Source organism: Eptatretus burgeri, unplaced genomic scaffold (assembly GCF_056783735.1).
Source record: "Eptatretus burgeri isolate ZD-2024b unplaced genomic scaffold, Ebu_testis_v1 Ebu_testis_scaffold_1070, whole genome shotgun sequence".
Lineage (NCBI taxonomy): Eukaryota > Metazoa > Chordata > Myxini > Myxiniformes > Myxinidae > Eptatretus > Eptatretus burgeri.
In genome coordinates this window covers 1-21,000 of record NW_028223019.1, presented here as the reverse complement: position 1 = coordinate 21,000, position 21,000 = coordinate 1, and the positions used below count along the sequence as shown (strand labels likewise).

Sequence of the window (21,000 nt, the reverse complement as noted above, 5' to 3'; positions counted from 1 at the left end):
GGAGGGGGAGGGTAGGACAAGGGACGAGGGGGGAGGTAAGGAGGGTTGTTGAAAGAGTGTGGGGTATTGCAGAGTAGCGAGGGGAGGGGGCCGAATGAGGAGGAGAAAAGGCTCTGTGGTGCTGGGGGAGAGGGGGGACAAGAGACAAGGAAGAAGGCAGTTGAGCGTTTGAGGAGGTGGAGTGAAGAGATGGAGGTGAGAGGGCAGTGGAGGGAGGCAGCTTGGTGGATGACAGGGGGGCCAACTTAGAGAATGATGAATGAGGGGGATGAAAGGTGGGAGAAAGGTGAGGGTCGAATTTTTGAGAGAGGTGAGAGGGAGGCTTGGAGGGAGAAGAGTGGGATGGTTGCTTTGAGAGTGAGAGTGAGGGGTGAGGGGGGTGAGTTGGCACTGAAGTTGGAAAAAAAAGAATGGTTGATGGAAAGTGAACATCCATGGCAAACTGGTTTTTAAAAGTTTTAGGTCAGAGATGCGATTTATCACAATTCTTGATGGATGCAATGAAGGCGAATTCAGAGAATGGAGAGAAAAAGCGCTGTAATAGTTGGATTTTTTAGGCAAGGAATGAAGGAGAGGTCGAAATGAGAGCAGTCTGTTAAAATAGCAGAAGAGTAGTGCATTGTGAAACAGTAAAGAGTACCACATGTGTGAGAGAGGAAGATGAAGCATTATAAGATCGTTTTTGTTGTTAATATTAATGTATGAGAGAGTTCAACAGATTAGGTCATGGAAGTGTAGAAAAAAATCTAGGAAGAAGACGAGGAGGAAGGTAAGAGGAAGAAGAAGAAGGTGAATCGGGAGAAGGTGAGCGTGTTGTTGTTGTTGGGTGTATATATATATATATATATATATATATATATATATATATATATATATATATATTTTTTTTTTTCAAGATCAAGGTAGGGGTTCTTCCATGAATTTTTCTTCCTGTTGTTTCTCTCCACTTTCACCAATCATGCATTTAGTTTAAAATAATTTTTATTTTCACAAAACTTGTTTCTTACATTTATGATCTTCTCTTTTGCATGATTTTTCTTCTTACATTCATGAATATAACTCTACACCCCACCCCTCCCTCCCTCTTTACCCCCCCTTATTTTGGGTTTTTCTTTGTTTTCAGGGATCGAGGCATTTTGAATCCTTCTCCTGCTTATCGCTGCCTTTGCCACTCAATGCGAAGCATAAAAAGAAGATTCATCTCACAGACTGCCTGTCATTGCTTTTCCAAAGTGATACAGAATTGTAAGTGGTGAATGTAGTAAATGGTACAAGATAAGGTGATTGAGACCGTGTGTGAGTAAATATGAACAACTTATCAGATGCCAATGCGCCTCCATGATTGTTTTCGTGTCTCATCGTGCTTTCCAGTTATTGTTCTGATTGCAATGAAATGAAAAAGGGGACGATGCAGGGATGCATAAGTCACCTTCCTGAGGTGCTGATCCTTCACCTGTTACGTTTCAACAACTTGGGAAAGAAGATCAAAACCCTTGTTGACTTCCCATTGAGGTAAGTACCTGGGAATGATGAAACCTCAACATATTGTTCTCAGAACATGCAACTCCAATCGAACTCATCACAATAGACTGTCATTTGTAGCTTTGGATTACAAGAGAGAAGTAATTATTGTCCCATGAGCCAGGACAAGTGTGTCTGGATTTGTTTTGCCCTGATCAATATGTTCAACTCTTTGTTCTTCCTCTTCTCCCTGATCGACCACACAACATTGTTTGATGCACCTTTCTGCTGCAGTGGTCTTGAAATGGTGCCATATTGTGGCGATGCTGTCATGACAAGCGCAGTTACAACGTACGACCTGTATGCTGTCATCAAACACAAACGATTGCGAATGGACCTGGCACACTACACCACCATCGCACGACGGCCATGCACCTCTGACACTCAAAACAGTGTCCTCGGTAAGGTTGAAGGAACGAGTGGAAATTGTTCGATGCTGTTCGTGTTTGATGTTTGTTTTCCTGTTTGTGAGTTTATCTGGGGTTGAATATCACAAGTCATTTGAAGATAAGGATCTCCAAACCAAAAAGATTTTAAAGGAATTTATTTTATACTTCAAGCATTTTAACTTGTAATGGTTTGAAGAATATTTTTAAACGCTTATTCCTTGTTATAACTGGGTCACTCGTGAATGTTGGTGTTATTTTATTGATGACTGTGTAGATTCAAGGACAATGCAGCCAAAGAATCGTTTCATGTTGCAATGATAAGAGTTTTGTTTTGAAGATGTGTTTTCTGATCCCACGGTGTGATGTACAGGCTGGAGGAGTTTTGATGATCATGAAGTGTTCTCTGCGGAAGAGCATGAGGTTTGCAAAAAAGATGCTTACGTGCTGATGTACCATCGAAGGCGCAGTCCTACGGGCCGCACCTCGTGCTAGAGATGCCACCATATTGTGCAAAAGGGCAGAAACAGCCACACACCAGGTACTTCTTCTTCTTCTTCTTGCTTACGGCAGCTGGACTGCCAGGTAGCTATTATTTTCTTGGAGTGTGACAATGCTGCTGATGCTGTACCCCCATACCAGTGCACTGGTACTCATTTTGTTGACCTTGGAAGGATGATGGGCTGAGATGACGGACTGAGTCAACCCCACCTGGTGTTAATTCAATGCTTGGGTGCTCAAACTCAGGATCCAAACATCCTGAGCCAGCCATCTTAACCAGAAAGCTAACATCGGGATTACCCCTGGTACCGTGTTCTTAAAAGAGGTGAGGGAGGAAAGAATTATAAATCATGTTAAAAAAACTCCCAAGTCGTTTATCCTATGAAAATGCCTTCCGAGTCCAAGGATACAATGTGATGAGGGAAAATAAACCTGAAATCCAGATAGGCGGCTCCGTTTGATGTGTAACTGATGCTGACCATGTCATCTTTGTCTGTTTGACAGAGTCTCTGGGCCGAGGCCTCTGGGTTGGAGGGGACGCCTTGGTACAGGACGATGTCCAATGGAGATCGGGAGAGTCCTCCTCACACTCCACATTTCGATATATATTTATATGACATGACAACGAGCATGACAACGACCCATATACTAGTATGTGCCCGTAAAAAAAAAATAATAATAATAAAATAATAATAATAATAAATAAATAAACCACACAGGCCGTTTCTTCGCTCTCACGTGCCCGTACGTGCATGACCCGGAAGTTCGATATTATTCACAGTTACGATTATTCGCAATTTATTTTTAATACCCAATTATTCAATTGGCGCCAACATATTTTACCTTTTCGCAATGTCGTGGCAAGGAAAAACAAAAAGAGAAGAGAAGAGAGAGAAAAAATTTACTTCCTGGTTCGGAGCATACCAGCACTCTGATGTTCCCGAAATTTATACACCGCCTAATATGAAAACGATCATAACTTGGGCCATTTTATTTATCTATAAATGCGCATAAGAAATCGAGAAATTATTAGAATACACGAAGTCATCACTCTCCGGAAGCCCGTAAGTTGTAACCGTAATGGGGAACGCGGCTGAGGTTCCCTTCCCCATCGGCCACGCCCACGCAACAACATGTCTTCCCATTGGTTGGTAAATAAATGGCCATAACTTGGGAAGCACTTGTCCGATTAATATCAAACCTTGAAAAGGCACATCCTCAGGTCCCCAGCAATATACCTGGCAAGTTTCAATTACACCGGACCAGTGGTTGTCGAGAAACAGCGGACACACACACACACACACACACACACACACACACACACACACACACACACACACACACACACACACACACACACACACACACACACACACACACACACACACACACACACACACACACACACAGATTGCTGGAATTATAGATAGATATACAGTGGGGAGAACAAGTATTTGATACACTGCCGATTTTGCAGGTTTTCCCACTTACAAAGCACGTAGAGGTCTGTAATTTTTTATCATCGGTACACTTCAACTGTGAAAGACGGAATCGAAAACAAAAATCCTGAAAATCACATTGTATGATTTTTAAATAATTAATTTGCATTTTGTTGCATGAAATAAGTATTTGATCACCGACCAACCAGGAAGAATTCCGGCTCTCACAGACCTGTTAGTTTTGTCTAATAGAAGCCCTCCCATTCTCCACTCATAACCTGTATTAACAGGAACCTGTTTGAACTCGTTATCTGCATAAAAGACAGCTGTCCGCACTCAATCAATCAGACTCCAACCTCTCCACAATGGGCAAGACCAGAGAGCTGCCTCAGGACATCACGGACAAAACTGTAGACTTGCACAAGGCTGGGATGGGCTTCAGGACAATAGGCAAGCAGCTTGGTGAGAAGGCAACAACTGTTGGCGTAATTATTAGAAAATGGAAGAAGTTCAAGATAACAGTCAATCTCCCTCGGTCTGGGGCTCCATGCAAGATCTCACCTCGTGGATCTTCAATGATCATGAGAAAGGTGAGGGATCAGCCCAGAACTACACGGCATGACCTGGTCAATGACCTGAAGAGAGCTGGGACCACAATATCAAAGAAAACCATCAGTAACACACTACGCCGTCATGGATTAAAATCCTGCAGCGCACGCAAGGTCCCTCTGCTGAAGCCAGCGCATGTCCAGGCCCGTCTGAAGTTTGCCAATGACCATCTGGATGATCCAGCGGAGGAATGGGAGAAGGTTATGTGGTCTGATGAGACCAAAATAGAGCTTTTTGGTTTAAACTCCACTCGCCGTGTTTGGAGGAAGAAGAAGGATGAGTACAACCCCAAGAACACCATCCCAACCGTGAAGCATGGAGGTGGAAACATCATTCTTTGGGGATGCTTTTCTGCAAAGGGGACAGGACGACTGCATCGTATTGATGGGAGGATGGATGGGGCCATGTATCTCGAGATCTTGGCAAACAACCTCCTTCCCTCAACAAGAGCATTGAAGATGGGACGTGGCTGGGTCTTCCAGCATGACAACGACCCGAAACACACAGCCAGGGAAACTAAGGAGTGGCTCCGTAAGAAGCATCTCAAGGTCCTGGAGTGGCCTAGCCAGTCTCCAGACCTGAACCCAATGGAAATCTTTGGAGGGAGCTGAAAGTCTGTGTTGCCCAGCGACAGCCCCAAAACCTGAAGGATCTGGAGAAGATCTGTCTGGAGTGGGCCAAAATCCCTGCTGCAGTCTGTGCAAACCTGGTTAAGAACTACAGGAAACGTCTGATCTCTGTAATTGCAAACAAAGGTTTCTGTACCAAATATTAAGTTCTGTTTTTCTGATGTATCAAATTCTTATTTCATGCAATAAAATGCAAATTAATTATTTAAAAATCGTACAATGTGATTTTCAGGATTTTTGTTTTCGATTCCGTCTTTCACTGTTGAAGTGTACCGATGATAAAAATTACAGACCTCTACGTGCTTTGTAAGTGGGAAAACCTGCAAAATCAGCAGTGTATCAAATACTTGTTCTCCCCACTGTATATGTTTATTTATATATCTGTATATGTATATGTATAGCCTGGTGTTGGCGCAGTGGTTAGGGCAGCGGCTTGGGATCCAAAAGGTCCTGAGTTCAAGCCCCGTTTGGCCACTGAATTCATACACCAGGGGGTTGACTCAGCCTGTCATCCTTCCGAGGTTGGCGAAATGAGTACCAGTATACTGGGCCGGTGTATACCCCGGTTCAAATAGGTGTACCATATCCATGCGTCGTAAGAGGCGACCAGGGTTGCGTCAGGAAGGGCATCCGGCGTAAAACATGTGCCAAATCACTATGCGGATCATACGGATGATCCGCTGTGGCGACCCCTAACGGGAGCAGCCAAAAGAAGAAGAAGAAGATGTATATGTACATGTTTATGTATATATATATATATATATATATATATATATATATATATATATATATATATATATATATATATATATATATATATATATATATATATATATATTTCTTCTTCTTCTTTCGGCTGCTCCCGTTAGGGGTCGCCACAGCGGATCATCCATTATGATCCGCATCGTGATTTGGCACATATATATATATATATATATATATATATATATATATATATATATATATATATATATATATATATATATATATATATATATTTTACACGTTTTTGCTTCGTTTTGCGTCATCCGGGTTATTTTTATTTTCAGGAGCGATCAAGGTAGCGGTCTGTTGATTATAATTTTCCATCCAAGGAAACTGAAAATTAACTTTTTTACCTTCACCTCATGGATCCCGACTATGACCGCCCTCCATTGGGAGACGAGCATCTGTCCCATTTGGGACTATTCATTGTCAGTTCTTGCAAGAAGGGAATCAAGATGTCATGAATAGGTATTTTTGGGTTGCCTCTTGCCCTCTGGAGTTTATGGTGGGAATTTGGACTTTGGTCGCACCTGCTCTTATGTCTCGCCTGCAAAGCACTGATCTGCCAGTTTATCGTCAGGCTGAGAGTCACACCCAAACAAAACAGCTTGAAAGGAAGTGCTCTATCTGTGCATCATCACGTCAGACATATTGTCATTATCCTGTTCTGATAAAATGGTTCTCATAAGTAACTGATCTTTGTTGCTTTGTTCTCTCAGCCCCGAGTTTTACACCAGACCTGCAAGAAAATCAGTGGAAGGACCGGATGGAGGGAGAAGTGTTGTTTCAGAAAAGTGAATTCCAGTGGTGGCAGTGGTTGAGGACATTGTTTGATGGATGATGTCACTGCGCTCTGTTTAATTTTTGTCAACCTGTTATTGCACAATCCTGAACATCTGTTATTTGAAAAATAAATCATCATAATTATCTTCCATATCGTGTTTCTTTAATATGTGAGATTTTACTCTTTGCCCCATGATGTCCAGGATCTCTTCTTGATGAGATGTTGATGCAGTGGGGTTCTCAAAACTGGGCTTCAGGTGAGAGTGTTTGGAATGAAAGTGTTAAGTTTCCACATGTGTTCTGAACACAGGGTTTCTGAGGAGAATCAAGCAAAAGGGTAAAAGAGAAGACTGAAAACTACACTTTCAAAAATAAATCTCAAAGTTCGATGATGATGAGCAGAAGCAAGAAGGAATTTTCGCTTCTAGTTGAAGTTGCTCACAGATGTATGGCTGTTCAGTGTTCACATAAGATGATCATATCAGCAATCAAAGTCGGGACTCAACCCCCAGCGGCTCATTCATCACAAGGATACACAAGATGAGAGACAAACATCCTCCGTCACTTAAGATGCTTTGGAACCCTAATATCCATGAGACCCTTTCAAATGCTCAGACCTTTCAAGGCCTTTGAGATACTTTTGATCCCCAATACACTCAAGTCCCCTCGTCACTTAAAACTCGAGACCCCACTTGACCCTACACAGCCGGAAGACCCTCTGGAATCCGAAGACCCTTTGGACCACATATAACCCATAGACCCCCGAAGACCTGAAATATACCCCGTTAGACCCATGAGAACCCATAATGCCCTGCAGACTCCAATTCACCCTTTCGGCCTGGAGACCTTCACACCTTTCAGACCTTGAAGGAGCCTTGATACTACTTTTGACAATTCTGACTCTTTCGACCTTAATTTACACCCTTGAGATACCTTCGACCTTTTTCAGATCTTTGGACCTTTTCAGACCTTTCGACGTATTTACACCAAGAAAAAGAGCAATCAGAGATTACAGACCCTCATCAGGACTTGTTTTGTGTGGTGTTTTTTGTGCTGCTGTGTTACATAATTAATTCCACCGAACTCGCAGAGACAGTGATGACCGGTTATCAAGACACCCATCCCGCTTTGATCGGACACTTGACCCTGACCCATGACGTTTATGATCTTTCAATTGAATTCAGAATGGGATTAAAATAAATTCAATTCAAATCAAATGGAATCAAAACCAAAGCTTGGGGAACATTTGTGTGAGATTTCCCCTTCATCTGTCCAGCTGTTCTGGAGAAGATTTTTTTTGGTTTTTGGGTAAATACAAGATGGCTGCTAAACCATGTGACCTTTGACATCATATGGGTGAACCTTTTGTTCATCATGGTGTTGTGGAACTCTTAATATTCAAGTTAATCTTATTACTCAATGCAGCTCTTGGTATGGTTCACCATGTCATGCCATGGGAATTGCGTGCCAAAAGCGATTTTATTGTTTAAATGCCATCTATAGGGTGTTAATAAACAGAAAAACTTGGGTGGCAATTTTACTTTTTGTGGGGGCTTTAACAGGGGTACCGTCATTTCGCAGTTTATCGCCCAAAATGAAAGTGCAAGTCTTGTTATAACTATTTTTATCTTTTAAAATATTAAAAGGAAAATTATGAAAAAAATCAGGTGTCTTCCTCATATCATCATTCATTTGTAAACCAAATATTTAGTTGATATCCTGAATAATTATTGATGTATTAACAAATATATTATTTGTACATGCAGAGTATGTGAACCCCGATATCCGCCTTCTCTGAACCAGGTTAAGATTTTGTCCATTTCAGCACCTTTGATTGTCTCCTACTATAAAACAATTCTCACTTAATATATGTACAATAAATGAATGCTAGGCCGAATCGATGAAAGCAACAGAGCAATATTTTATGAAGTATGTTATTCCCAGATAAGTATCCAATGCAGAAATAAGTCATCCGTGACTAGAAGATTTTAACAACCTCAGCACCAGTTCGTGTCAGGAATTGCCTTTCCTTTGCTACATTATTTAGGCATATACTGTGATATTTACACGATATGATTGTGTATGTTTATATATATATATATATATATATATATATATATATATATATATATATATATATATATATATATATATATATATATAAATAAATATTTATATAAATAAATATATATATATATATATATTCATATATATATATATATATATATATATATATATTCATATATATATACATATATCTATATATATATATATATATATATATATTCATATATACACATCTGAAAAAATCTGATAAGAAGGGGAATGTTAGTCAGTAGGAGTAAGACGGAGTACATGTGCGTAAATGAGAGGGAGGGTGGTGGTATGGTGCAGTTGCAAGGAGTTGAGGTGGGGAAGGTGGATTGGTTTAAATACTTGGGGTCAACTGTCCAAAGTAACGGAGAGTGTGGGAGAGAAGTGAAAAAGAGAGTGCAGGCAGGATGGAGTGGGTGGAGAAGAGTTGCAGGAGTGATTTGTGACAGAAGGGTAGCTGCAAGAGTGAAGGGGAAAGTATACAAGACGGTAGTGAGACCAGCTATGTTGTATGGTTTGGAGGCGGTGGCGCTAACAAAAGACAGGAAGCAGAGCTGGAGGTGGCAGAGTTAAAGATGCTGCGATTCTCGTTGGGAGTGACGAGGATGGATAGGATAAGAAATGAGTGTATTAGAGGGACAGCGCAGGTCGGACGGTTTGGAGACAAAGTGAGAGAGGCGAGATTGAGATGGTTTGGACATGTGCACAGGAGGGAAACGGAGTATATCGGGAGAAGGATGTTGAAGATGGAGCCGCCAGGCAGGAGGAGAAGAGGAAGGCCAAAGAAGAGGTTCATGGATGCGGTGAGGGCGGACATGCGGGTGGTTGGAGTGTCAATGGAAGATGTGGAGGATAGAGCAAAATGGAGACAGTTGGTCCGCTGTGGCGACCCCTAGCGGGAGCAAGCCGAAAGAGGAAGAAGAAGACACATCTGAAAAAAACGACAAATGTATTCTGTGATAAAACATGTAATATTACATGACTTCATCGCACTGATACAAATAAAGGAAATAAAAATATACTTTTCTGTAATCATCACACATTCATACCACCTTTTACCACCAGTAATTACTCCACTCAACATCTCGATGAATACTAACTCTAGACTAAATGAATGGAGAATCTTAAATGAATCTTATTGGGTCATTTGCTGATCTTAATGCATTGGTGAACTGATTGGCTTCATGTCATCTTCGTCACAAATACTGAAGTCATTCACATTTCCACAGTCGGTGCATGGCAAACGATTTTTTTTTTTTTTTTTAATGGCATGACCAGTTCACTTTCTCTATGCACGCACCTTTGCATCCACATCTAACTAGTTCAAGTACAACACGCGGTGCTGGCTTTTTGAGACATTGTACTGGTATAAGGTTTTTGTCGTCATTTAGTTTCCATCCATTGCCCTCTGGGAGCAGGTTCTTTGGCCTCGGTTCTTGGGTGGTTTTGTCTCTTTTGGACATCAGGTTGGCACGCTGTATGTGAGGTTTCAGAGTGCTTCGCGTCGGTGGAAGCGTTTCATCCTCCAAGTTCTTGACCTTGAACAGCTCCCAAAGATCTGGCAATGTGACGCACAAACTTTTGCTGGAGTATACACTGCAGACGAACGTCTCGACATTGACAACATCAGCTTCAGGAAGACTGTCTGGACATCCAAAGATCTGCAAAGTCTTGAAAACGGATTTGCCTTTCTTGACAAATGTCGGTATGCAATAGTCACCAGTGGATTTCATTCTCTCGACCACTCCACACTCCACTCTCTTCTCGATGTTGAGGACACTGCTGTAGCTGGTTCCAAGATGTAGGTCTGACAGGAAGTTGACAAGCTGTTTGCTGCGTACTTTGTTGTGTACAGAGAGTGCCAAGCCAATGTTCAGCAGTGTCTCTGTGTGACACAAATCCAACATCTGACTTCGGCTTATGGCGAACTTGCTTGACGCTCTTTACATTTTGCACAAGTACTTGTGATACAATGCTGACGGTGTTCTTTATGGCTTCATCCCGCTTACCAGAAACAGAGTGTGCATTTGTGCCAAAGAGTAGCTGCTTCAGAAAGAAAGCTACCATTGGTGGATTTTCAAGCGACATGTTACCAGTGAAGTGCCACTTATCTTTGCAATTCAACAACTCATCACGAAGCAACTTCGTAACTCTAACAATGTCGCTCAGTGTTTCCCCCGAATCTTGGGGTACTACTTTACCAACAGCAACTGAAAGGGTTTTACTATTGATGATATGCTCACTTTTATTGAGTCGATGGGGCCTGACAAATTCAGCAGAACTGATATTTTCTGTTATCAAACTTTTTAGGTGGCGTTTGAAGTCGGAGCTATCCACACTAACACCATGTTCAGTCAAAGTTGACAGATACTCTTAATTAACATCATTCATACTGAGAACAGCACCAGACGAGAGCGAACATTTGACTGCATTCACAATTTCAATGTCACACATATGCTTGGTGATATTATCATCGACCCCAGTACAATCAAATCTGAAAGAACAGCATTGGCGTTCAACATTTCGTAAACAATCTCTGTGATAACACATTTCATTTGCAGCGGCATCACCAACTTCAAGGAACAGTGATAGGTTTGCTCGGACTTTGTCATCACGTGTCTTCGTTTTTATGTCCAGAAAGCGGGTCCCCATCGTATCTGTCAGGACAGGATGAAACTCTCCATCTGTCGGATTATCACAGAGAAACGCACAGGACTTGGTCTTTGGCTCCATTGGGCGACACCTGCGAACACGTCTGACAGAATCCTCATCATGTGCCAAGGATGGACGTAAGAGTTCAGCTGGTCGCATTTGTGATTCACCAGATGATGTTTCACAAAATCTCTTTTCGGCTCTTTCCAGCATACCTTTGTGCACTACGAGTTTGTAACATTCTTTGTGGTAATGGATGTTTTCCGTCTCAGATGCAGATAACTTTGACAGATTTTCAGCCAGAGGTGCATACTGCGTTTCTCCATACTGTGCTCGCTTCTCGGCAAAGTTCTTGATGTTACCAATAGAATCTGATGTAACATTCTGTACAAAGGTGTCGCCCTTCCGCTTGCCTTTATCGCAAATGATGCAGGTGAGTGAGTTCATTGTCACGTCCGTTATAGTTGAATATCAACAGGACTTGCTTCGAAACGGGTGAACTTCTTCATAAGTGCATATCTGGAAATACATAAACATCAATAATTATTTCAGATATCAACTAAATGTTTGGTACATAAATGAATGATGATATGTGGAAGACACCTGATTTTTTTTCATAATTTTCCTATTAATATTTTAAGAGATAAAAATAGTTATATCAATATTGGCGCTTTCATTTCGGGCGATAAACAGCGAAATGACGGTACCTCCGTTTAAGCCCCCACAAAAACCCAAATTCCCAAAAGTAAAATTGCCACCAAAGTTTTTCTGTCTCCCAAGACCCTGAAGATGCCATTTAAACAATAAAATCGCTTTTGGCACGCAATTCCCACGGGACCACGTTTCAGGTACACGGTGAACCTGACTATTAACAACAAGTCATCACCAAGATAAACAACAAGTCATCACCAAGATCAACAACAACAACAAGTCATCACCAAGATTAACAACAACAAGTCATCACCAAGATTAACAACAAGTCATCACCAAGATTAACAAGTCATCACCAAGATTAACAACAACAACAAGTCATCACCAAGATTAACAAGTCATCACCAAGATTAACAAGTCATCACCAAGATTAACAACAACAACAAGTCATCACCAAGGTTAACAACAACAACAAGTCATCACCAAGATTAACAAGTCATCACCAAGATTAACAAGTCATCACCAAGATTAACAAGTCATCACCAAGATTAACAAGTCATCACCAAGATTAACAAGTCATCACCAAGATTAACAACAACAAGTCATCACCAAGGTTAACAACAACAAGTCATCACCAAGGTGAACAACAACCTCCCAAAGATCGTTCTTCTTCTTCTGTTGTCCGTTTTCACATCTTCTCCAAGATGGCGGTCGGTGTAGTGACGTCACGGAAACGGGGTTTCTGCGTGGAGGGAACGTCGCGTGTTGTTTTTACCACAGGTTTTCTCATGGCGTCATGATGTGATGTTCGGGGAATGGTTTGAAAAAAAAAATCCTTTCCATCCACTTTCACTTTCCAACTCCTCTCAGCGCAAGCGAAGCTATTCTTCTTCTTCTTCTTCTTCTTGTTCTTCTTCTTCTTCTTCTACTACTTCTTCTACTACTTCTTCTACTACTTCTTCTACTACTTCTTCTACTACTTCTTCTACTACTTCTTCTACTACTTCTTCTTCTTCTTCTACTTCTTCTTATTCTACTACTTCTTCTTCTACTACTTCTTCTTCTTCTACTACTTCTTCTTCTTCTACTACTTCTTCTTCTTCTACTACTTCTTCTTCTTCTTCTACTTCTTCTACTTCTTCTTCTTCTCTCACGCGACCAGCAAAGTCTTCGCTTTGTCCAGCCTCCTTCAATAATCCCTCATCTCCACTTCATCCTTTTACCATTATCTGACTTTCCCTCTTTTTCCGAATTTTCTCTTCTTCAGGATTTCTCCCTCATCCGTCCCACGAACTGCTTCTTCTTCTTCTCCCTCCGTCATTCTCCCTCTGTCTGTGACACACACCCCACACCCCTCACCCCTCACCCCTCACCCCTCACCCCTCACCCCTCACCCCTCACCCCTCACCCCCACCCTCGTCGCTTTCATCTTCCGTTTCTCGAACATTCTCCCTCTCCCTGTGCCGTCCCTCCTCCTTTGTGTTGGTGACGATGTCGGGCCGCGACACCAACCCTTTCTTCTCCAACACCTGTCGATTTGGGGATTGCGGAGTCGCGTTTCCCACCCTCAGGGAACTGATCGAGCACATCGAGGAAACTCACATCGGTAACGGTGTTCAACGTGCCCGCCCATCATGGTCGTGTTCTGGAGAAACAACGACAAGAGGATACATGAATGGAGGATGGAGGATGATTAAGTGGTTGTGGTGGAGGATGCGGTGTTTGGTTGTGGTGGTAGTGGTGGTGGTGGATGATGTGATAATGAATGATGTAGTCTGTAGATGATGTAGTGAATGGTGGTGGTGGATGATGTGATAATGAATAATGGAGACTGTAGATGATGTAGTGAATGGTGGTGGTGGTGGTGGATGATGTGATAATGAATAATGGAGACTGTAGATGATGTAGTGAATGGTGGTGGTGGATGATCTGATAATGAATGATGCACACTGCAGATGATGTAGTGAATGGTGGTGGTGGTGGATGATGTGATAATGAATGATGCACACTGCAGATGATGTGAATGGTGGTGGATGATGTGATAATGAATGATGCACACTGCAGATGATGTAGTGAATGGTGGTGGTGGTGGATGATGTGATAATGAATAATGTAGACTGTAGATGATGTCGTGAATGGTGGTGGTGGTGGATGATATAATGAATGACGTAGTGAATGGTGGTGGTGGTGGTGAGTGATGTGATAATCAATGATGTAGACTGTAGATGATGTGAATGGTAGTGGATGATGTGATAATGAATGATGCACACTGCAGATGATGTAGTGAATGGTGGTGGTGGTGGATGATGTGATAATGAATAATGTAGACTGTAGATTATGTAGTGAATGGTGGTGGTGGTGGATGATATGATAATGAATGACGTAGTGAATGGTGGTGGTGGTGGGGGTGATGTCATCATGAATGTTATAGACTGTAGATGATGTAGTGAATGGTGGTAGTTGTGGTGGTGGTGGGTGATGTCATAATGAATGTTCTAGACTGTAGATGATGCAGTGAATGGTGGTGGGCAGGATGCGATTTGTAAACTTCAGTGTGGTCACGGGAGCACAACTTGAGGTTGGGACATGGTCACGATGTGGAATGGTCACGATGCGGAATGGTCACGATGCGGAATGGTCACGATGCGGAATGGTCACGATGTGGAATGGTCACGATGTGGAATGGTCACGATGTGGAATGGTCACGATGTGGAATGGTCACGATGTGGAATGGTCACGATGTGGAATGGTCACGATGTGGAATGGTGATGATGCGGAATGGTCACGATGCGGAATGGTCACGATGTGGAATGGTCACGATGTGGAATGGTCACGATGTGGAATGGTCACAATGCGGCATGGCCAGTTTGTTCTGGATCTGGTTGTCTTTCTGAGGAGATTTTGGAATGAAGAACCAATATTTGGGGCAAAAACCCCCTTTAACGACCTTTAAATGTTCGGATTTGGATTGGGAGCACAACCCCATGAGACCTTACTGTCCTGATTCATTGGACCAAATTTGGTCCATATCGCTCAGGTAGTTGTGGAGAAGAAGATGTTTTCGTGCAAATGAGGGATTCGGGGAAGAGGGGCGGTCTCCTTTTTGGGGGCCATGAGGAGCACAATTTAAAGTTAGAGGGTGGTCCCGATGCCTCGTGGTGAGGTTGGTCTGGATCTCTCTGTTGGTTTCTGAGAAGATTTTTGAATATAGCACTGATATTTGAGGCAATCCCCCCCTTAACCCACTTTATGGGGAGCACAACACCATGAGATCTTGCTGTCCTGATGCATCGTCCAAAATTTGTTCGTTTTTGGTCGGGTAGTTTGTGGAGAAAACTTTGTAGTCAAATGTTTACGTACGTATGGATTGAGGGCAGGACACTGAGGCTTATTTCAGAGAAATAACCGAAACGGAGGGGAAATACACCTTGGCGCTCACCTGGTCGAATAATGATACTGAGGAGGAAATCAACATGGGATGGAATCAGCAAAATGTACCAATGAACCAATGTTATAGCAAATCCATATTTGTGGGGCGGAGGGGGCAACCCCCACCCCATTCAGCCCTGAAACCCGAAATGTTTTTTTAATGTCATGAACATACTTGGTACATACTGGGTGATGAAGGTTGTGGTCAAGTTTCATCAAAATTTAAAATTGTGTAGTTTTAGAGAAGAAGTTGCCATTGTTTGTGGATTGACAGATGGACGACATATCATTCCATCAGCTCTCCGGAACTACGTTCCAGGCGAGCGAAAAGTATAGCTAATATATTTGTCACACCAAATTTTTTTTTCAAAAAGAAGTAAATAATGGAAGTCTGTTCAGAGTGCACCGGCCCATGCCAAATAAATAAATAGCATATCCTCCAGCACGCAACACTGCCGGGCGGTGTGCCATTGGCATCGAATGATGCCGCCGTGCAGCACAATGATGCGTAATTGGGAGGGGGTGGTGCACAACAACGGATTCATTGTGTAATTTAAATAAATAAATAAAAATCGTAAAATAATTAATTTCCGAATCAATTGGCTAATAGCATACATCAGCCACCACTGTTTCATCCGAATCTGTAACTTTTTTGAAAATTAAGGAATTAATCGAAAAATGAATGATTTACTAATTAATTATTTTTTTCAAAAAAATCCCTCAATCGCCAAATTACTTGGTCACTGTCATGTCCAAATATCATCTTCCGAGCTCAAAAGGTGTCTGAGATATTGCCCAGATGAGAAAGAAAATAAATAAGTAATTGATTAATAAAAACATGAGAAATCCTGTTTTTGCCAAAGCACTTGTTCAGATTGTGCCCAACTTTCAGTTTCCTCGCTCAAAGGATGGCTCAGATATCGCCCAGACAAACATAAAAACCAATGTCACCCCCAGGGTGACCAGTATCTTGCCAAAATGTGAACATGAGTGACTTATTTATTCGATTAAAGTCACTCAAAAAATAAGGGTTTCGTCGACCTTGATGCTTGATCTTTTTGTGACCTTGACCTTTGACCTTGACCTTTATATTTTCGTATGGTTAATGGTTTCTCTCCAGGACCGTTGTACATGAAATATCAAGAGATTTTGATGAGAACTGAGGAAATGAAATTTTCATGAAAAATCCGTTTTTTCGTCATGACGTGATGACGTCATAGCGTCAAACTTTTGACAGATCTGGAAAACACTTATCAAGCGCTTTCATATGAGGTATTACTCGATATGGTATCTAAGATTTCAAAATTTGACCCAGGGGTCAAAAACTTTTGACCTCGGGCGCTAACCATGAAGGTCAAGGCCAATCGCCACCAAAAATTAATCAGCTGAGCGCCAGACCATGAACTATATTCCCATGAAGTTTTAGACGATCCGATCAAAATTACTCAAAAAATAAGGGTTTCGTCGACTCCCCTGATTTGCGACAAAGTGACCTTGACCTTGAAAATTTTATGCGCTGAAAGGGACCTCTATAGGACTCTGATATGCGAAGTTACAAAAATTTCCAATGATAACTGTGCTCTGCAGAGTGATCAATACGTGATTACAGACAAACAAACAAACAAAAAAAATAATAAATACAAGCTGAATTACATATCTTGCAAAAACTTCGTTTTGGCAAGATAACAAACACGAAAATGAAAAATCGTGCTGAGCACGACACTTGGCGAATAAGTTGACCTTTCCGTGTGGTGGTCCAAGCTGTAATGTCATGGAATGTGTGATGTTTATTTGTTCGTACATTAATAAAATGACGCGACGTCACAAATAACAATTATCAGGCACGCGTTGTCATGGTAACGACAGTCGATTGAAAATTTTCACAACTCGTTTAAAGCCACCATGTGACATTCAACAACTTATCATCGGTGCTTGTTGCCTTCATTCTGATCGTAGAAAATATTTGAAAATACCTTGGAACATTGCTTTTCAACCAGCTTTACGATCCCGTTATCAGGTTTGAAATATGTTGTAAAACAAAAATATGTATTTTATATTTGTGTTTTTCATGTTTTGGATGATCCTGACGTTGACCTTGGGTCAATTTCGATCAAACTTTGTACACATGTTAATAATACATGCATAAATAGACAGTATAATTTTCAATATAATAACTGCAAAACTCTTTGAGAAATAGCCATGTGTAATTCACCAAATTCCCCATTGGTTTATAATGGGCGATAATATAAAGTGATGCAGAATCCAGATCCTGATCTTGAACATCACCAAAAGTCACAGATCTTTTTGCACTGTAGATTTCTATCAGCTGTTAAAATTTCATCCATATCGGTTAAGAATTGTGACCTGTAGACCGTTTTTACAGCCATTTTTCCCTGCTGTGCAGGGGTTTGGCTTTTTGTGAGGCAATGTTTTATGGCCGGATGCCCTTCCTGACGCCAACCCTGGTTGCCTCATACGGCACACAGGGATATGGTACACCTATTCTAACCGGGGCATACACCGGGACCAGTACACTGGCACTCATTTCGCCGATCTCGGAAGGATGACAGGCTGAGTCAACCCCCTGGTGTTAATTCAGCAGCCAACGGGACTTGAACTCAGGACACTGGGATCCCAAGCCGCCACCCTAACCACTAAGCCAACACCAGGCTCAATTGTGACCTGTAGAACGAATATAATTTTTTTTTAAACCACGCCAATAGCTAAAAACATTGACGCCATACGCTTGCGAAAACTGTACATCATTTGTACTAACATGCATTTTAAAACATTTAGATATTCCATTGAAGTTTGTTTTGGCGTCAACAGGAAGTCACTATGACTTACGGTTCCTGAGTTATGTTCAAAAGCTTGTTTTCACCTTTTTTTGACAGAACGTTGTGATGTTAAGTGCGATTATGACGTGATTTGATCCCAGACTATTTCAGCAAGATTGGCTATCTCGTGTTAAAATATGAGAACGATTGCTTCAGTCGTTTCGGCTGCACACGAGCGTAAATATTTTTTTAAAATGACATCAATAGGCAAAACTTTGATGTCATACGCTTGCGAAAACTATGCTTAATTTGTAATTTGATGCATCCAGTAATCATTTGGAGATTTGAATGAAGTTTAATTTGGCGTCAACCGGAAGTCGCTGCGACTTCCGGTCACTGAGTTATGTCCAAAAATGTGTTTTCACGTTGTGTGACGTCACGTCGTGACATTTAGTCCGATTAAGATGGGCTTTGGACGCGGACCGTCTCAGGTGGATTGTCTATCAGGTGTAAAAATTTAAGAACGACTGGTCCAGCCGTTTGGGCTGTAGACGACCGGACAAACAAACAAATAAACAACCAAACCAACAAACGGAACAGACCAACATACGTGACGAAATCAAAGATTTCACCAAGTAACAAACAAATGAAAAATCACTCGTCGAGTGACACTTCACGAAACGGAACGGCACTCTGTAGAGCACATGGCTCCGCCAGGCTGAACAGTTTACATTTTGTATCTTTCTGATAGGCAGATCTGAATCCGGACCTTAACGAAAACCGAATCGGCTTGTTATTGTCACCTCACCAACTCATCCACCGAGTTTTGTCATAACTCGTCCACAACGTTTTGAGATATCATGTTATACTTTTGTGGCCAAAAATATTGGCACCCTTGTGCTTTTTTCAAATAACTCCCGATTTTCTCAAAAAATAACTTCAAATTGGTAAAAGTATTTTGTCTCCACAATTCTTTATTTAACCGTTCATATTACAGAATATTTGTTTTTGATTCAGAACTTAATATCTCCTTTTAAATCAGAAAATAAAAATAAATGGCATTGACAAAATTCTTCACACCCTCGACTTGATATTTGGCAGCACAACCTTTGGACAAAATACCTGCAGTCAAGCACTTCCTTTAGCCATGAATGAGCTTCCTACACCTCTCGACTTGAAGTTTGGCCCACTCTTCTTGTGCAAACTGTTCCAGTTCTCCCAGATTTGAAGGGTGCCTTCTCCCAACTGCTGGTTTCAGATCTCCCCACAGGTGTTCAATGGGATTGAGATCTGGACTCATTGCTCACCACTTTAGAACAGTCCATCGTTTTGTCTTGAACCATTCCTGGGTGCTTTTTGAAGTGTGTGTTGGGGTCATTGTCCTGCTGCAAGACCCATAACCTTAGATGGAGACCCAGCTTTCTGACACTGGGTTGAACATTGCGCTCCCAGATGTCTTGGTAATCTCCTGATTTCATGATGCCACGCACACATTCAAGGCACCCAGTGCCCGAGGCAGTGTAGCAACCCCAAAACATCACTGAACCTCCTCCATGTTTGACTGTAGAGAAGGTGTTCTTTTCTGTGAAGGCTTCATTTTGTTTTCTGCAAACATAGAGATGATGTGCTTTCCCAAAAAGCTCTAATTTGGCCTCATCTGTTCACACGACATTCTCCCAGAAGGATTTTGGCTTGTTCAGGTGTGTTTTGGCAAACTCCAGTCGTGCTTTCTTATGTCTCTCTCTATCAGCAGTGGGGTCCTCCTGGGTCTCCCACCATAGAACCCCTTTCATCGAGTTGGCAACGGATGGTGCGAGTTGAAACTGTCATACCTTGTGTCTGAAGATTGGCTTGAATCTTTTGTCAGTTGATCGAGGGTCTTTCTCCACCATTCGAACAATCCTGCGATGAAGTTTTCTCTTGTGGCCACGCCCAGGGAGTTTGCTACGGTGCCATGGGCCTTACACTTTGTGATAACATTGCTTACGGTGGACACAGGAACATCATGGTCTCTGAAGATGGACTTGTTTCCTTGAGATTGTCCATGCTTGGCTACAATCTTGTGTCTGACCTACTCAGACAATTCTTTGGTTTTCTTTCTTTTCGCCCTGCCCATTGTGGTTCACACAGTGACACAAACAGCAGAATGACTCCTTTTCTCCATTCAAACTCGTTGAATGCGTGATTTTTATATTGCAGACATCTGCAACTCACCACAGTTGAAATCTCATTTGTCGATTTAAATCAATCCTGCTTGAAATCTCATTATTTCTAGCAACTTCGAAAATGTACCAATAATATTGTCCGGGCCATTTTAGGATTTCTGTGTGGAAGAAGCGAAGATTTAGTATTTTTTTCACCTTTTTTTGTTTTGTTCCATGCAAACCGAAGAAGTACATTTGTGGATACCAAAATATTTTTAATTTGAACAATTTTCTGAAAGAAATGGTGTATTATTTGAAAAAAGTGCAAGGGTGCCAATATTTTTGGCCTCGACTGTACATAGTTTTTGGCTTCATCTGTCAATGGTGAAGAATCTCTTGAAAAATTCTCGAATCCGGATTTGGGATGTTCACCAAAATCGGATCGATTCGTCCTTGTTACACACCCAACATGTCGACCAAGTTTCATCCGAATCAGTCCACAACTTTTTGAGATATCATGGAATATCGTTTTTAGTCCCATCTCTCAATGGTGAAGAATCAGTTAAAAATTAAATAATTCTCCCATACAAATCAAGATTTGGATCTTCACCAAAATTGAG

General features: G+C 41.6%; 1 protein-coding gene across 1 annotated transcript; it reads left to right on the top strand.

Annotated features, from left to right (window-relative positions):
- Positions 1 to 1,123: 1,123 nt before the first annotated feature.
- Positions 1,124 to 6,784, top strand: LOC147006938 (ubiquitin carboxyl-terminal hydrolase 50-like; the record flags this gene model as incomplete). The annotated part of the gene is made up of 5 exons (XM_085867725.1): positions 1,124 to 1,245; positions 1,372 to 1,512; positions 1,756 to 1,922; positions 2,281 to 2,448; positions 6,570 to 6,784. Coding segments are annotated over 4 exons (552 nt in total), but the record flags the coding sequence as incomplete, so codon positions are not given.
- Positions 6,785 to 21,000: the final 14,216 nt, after the last annotated feature.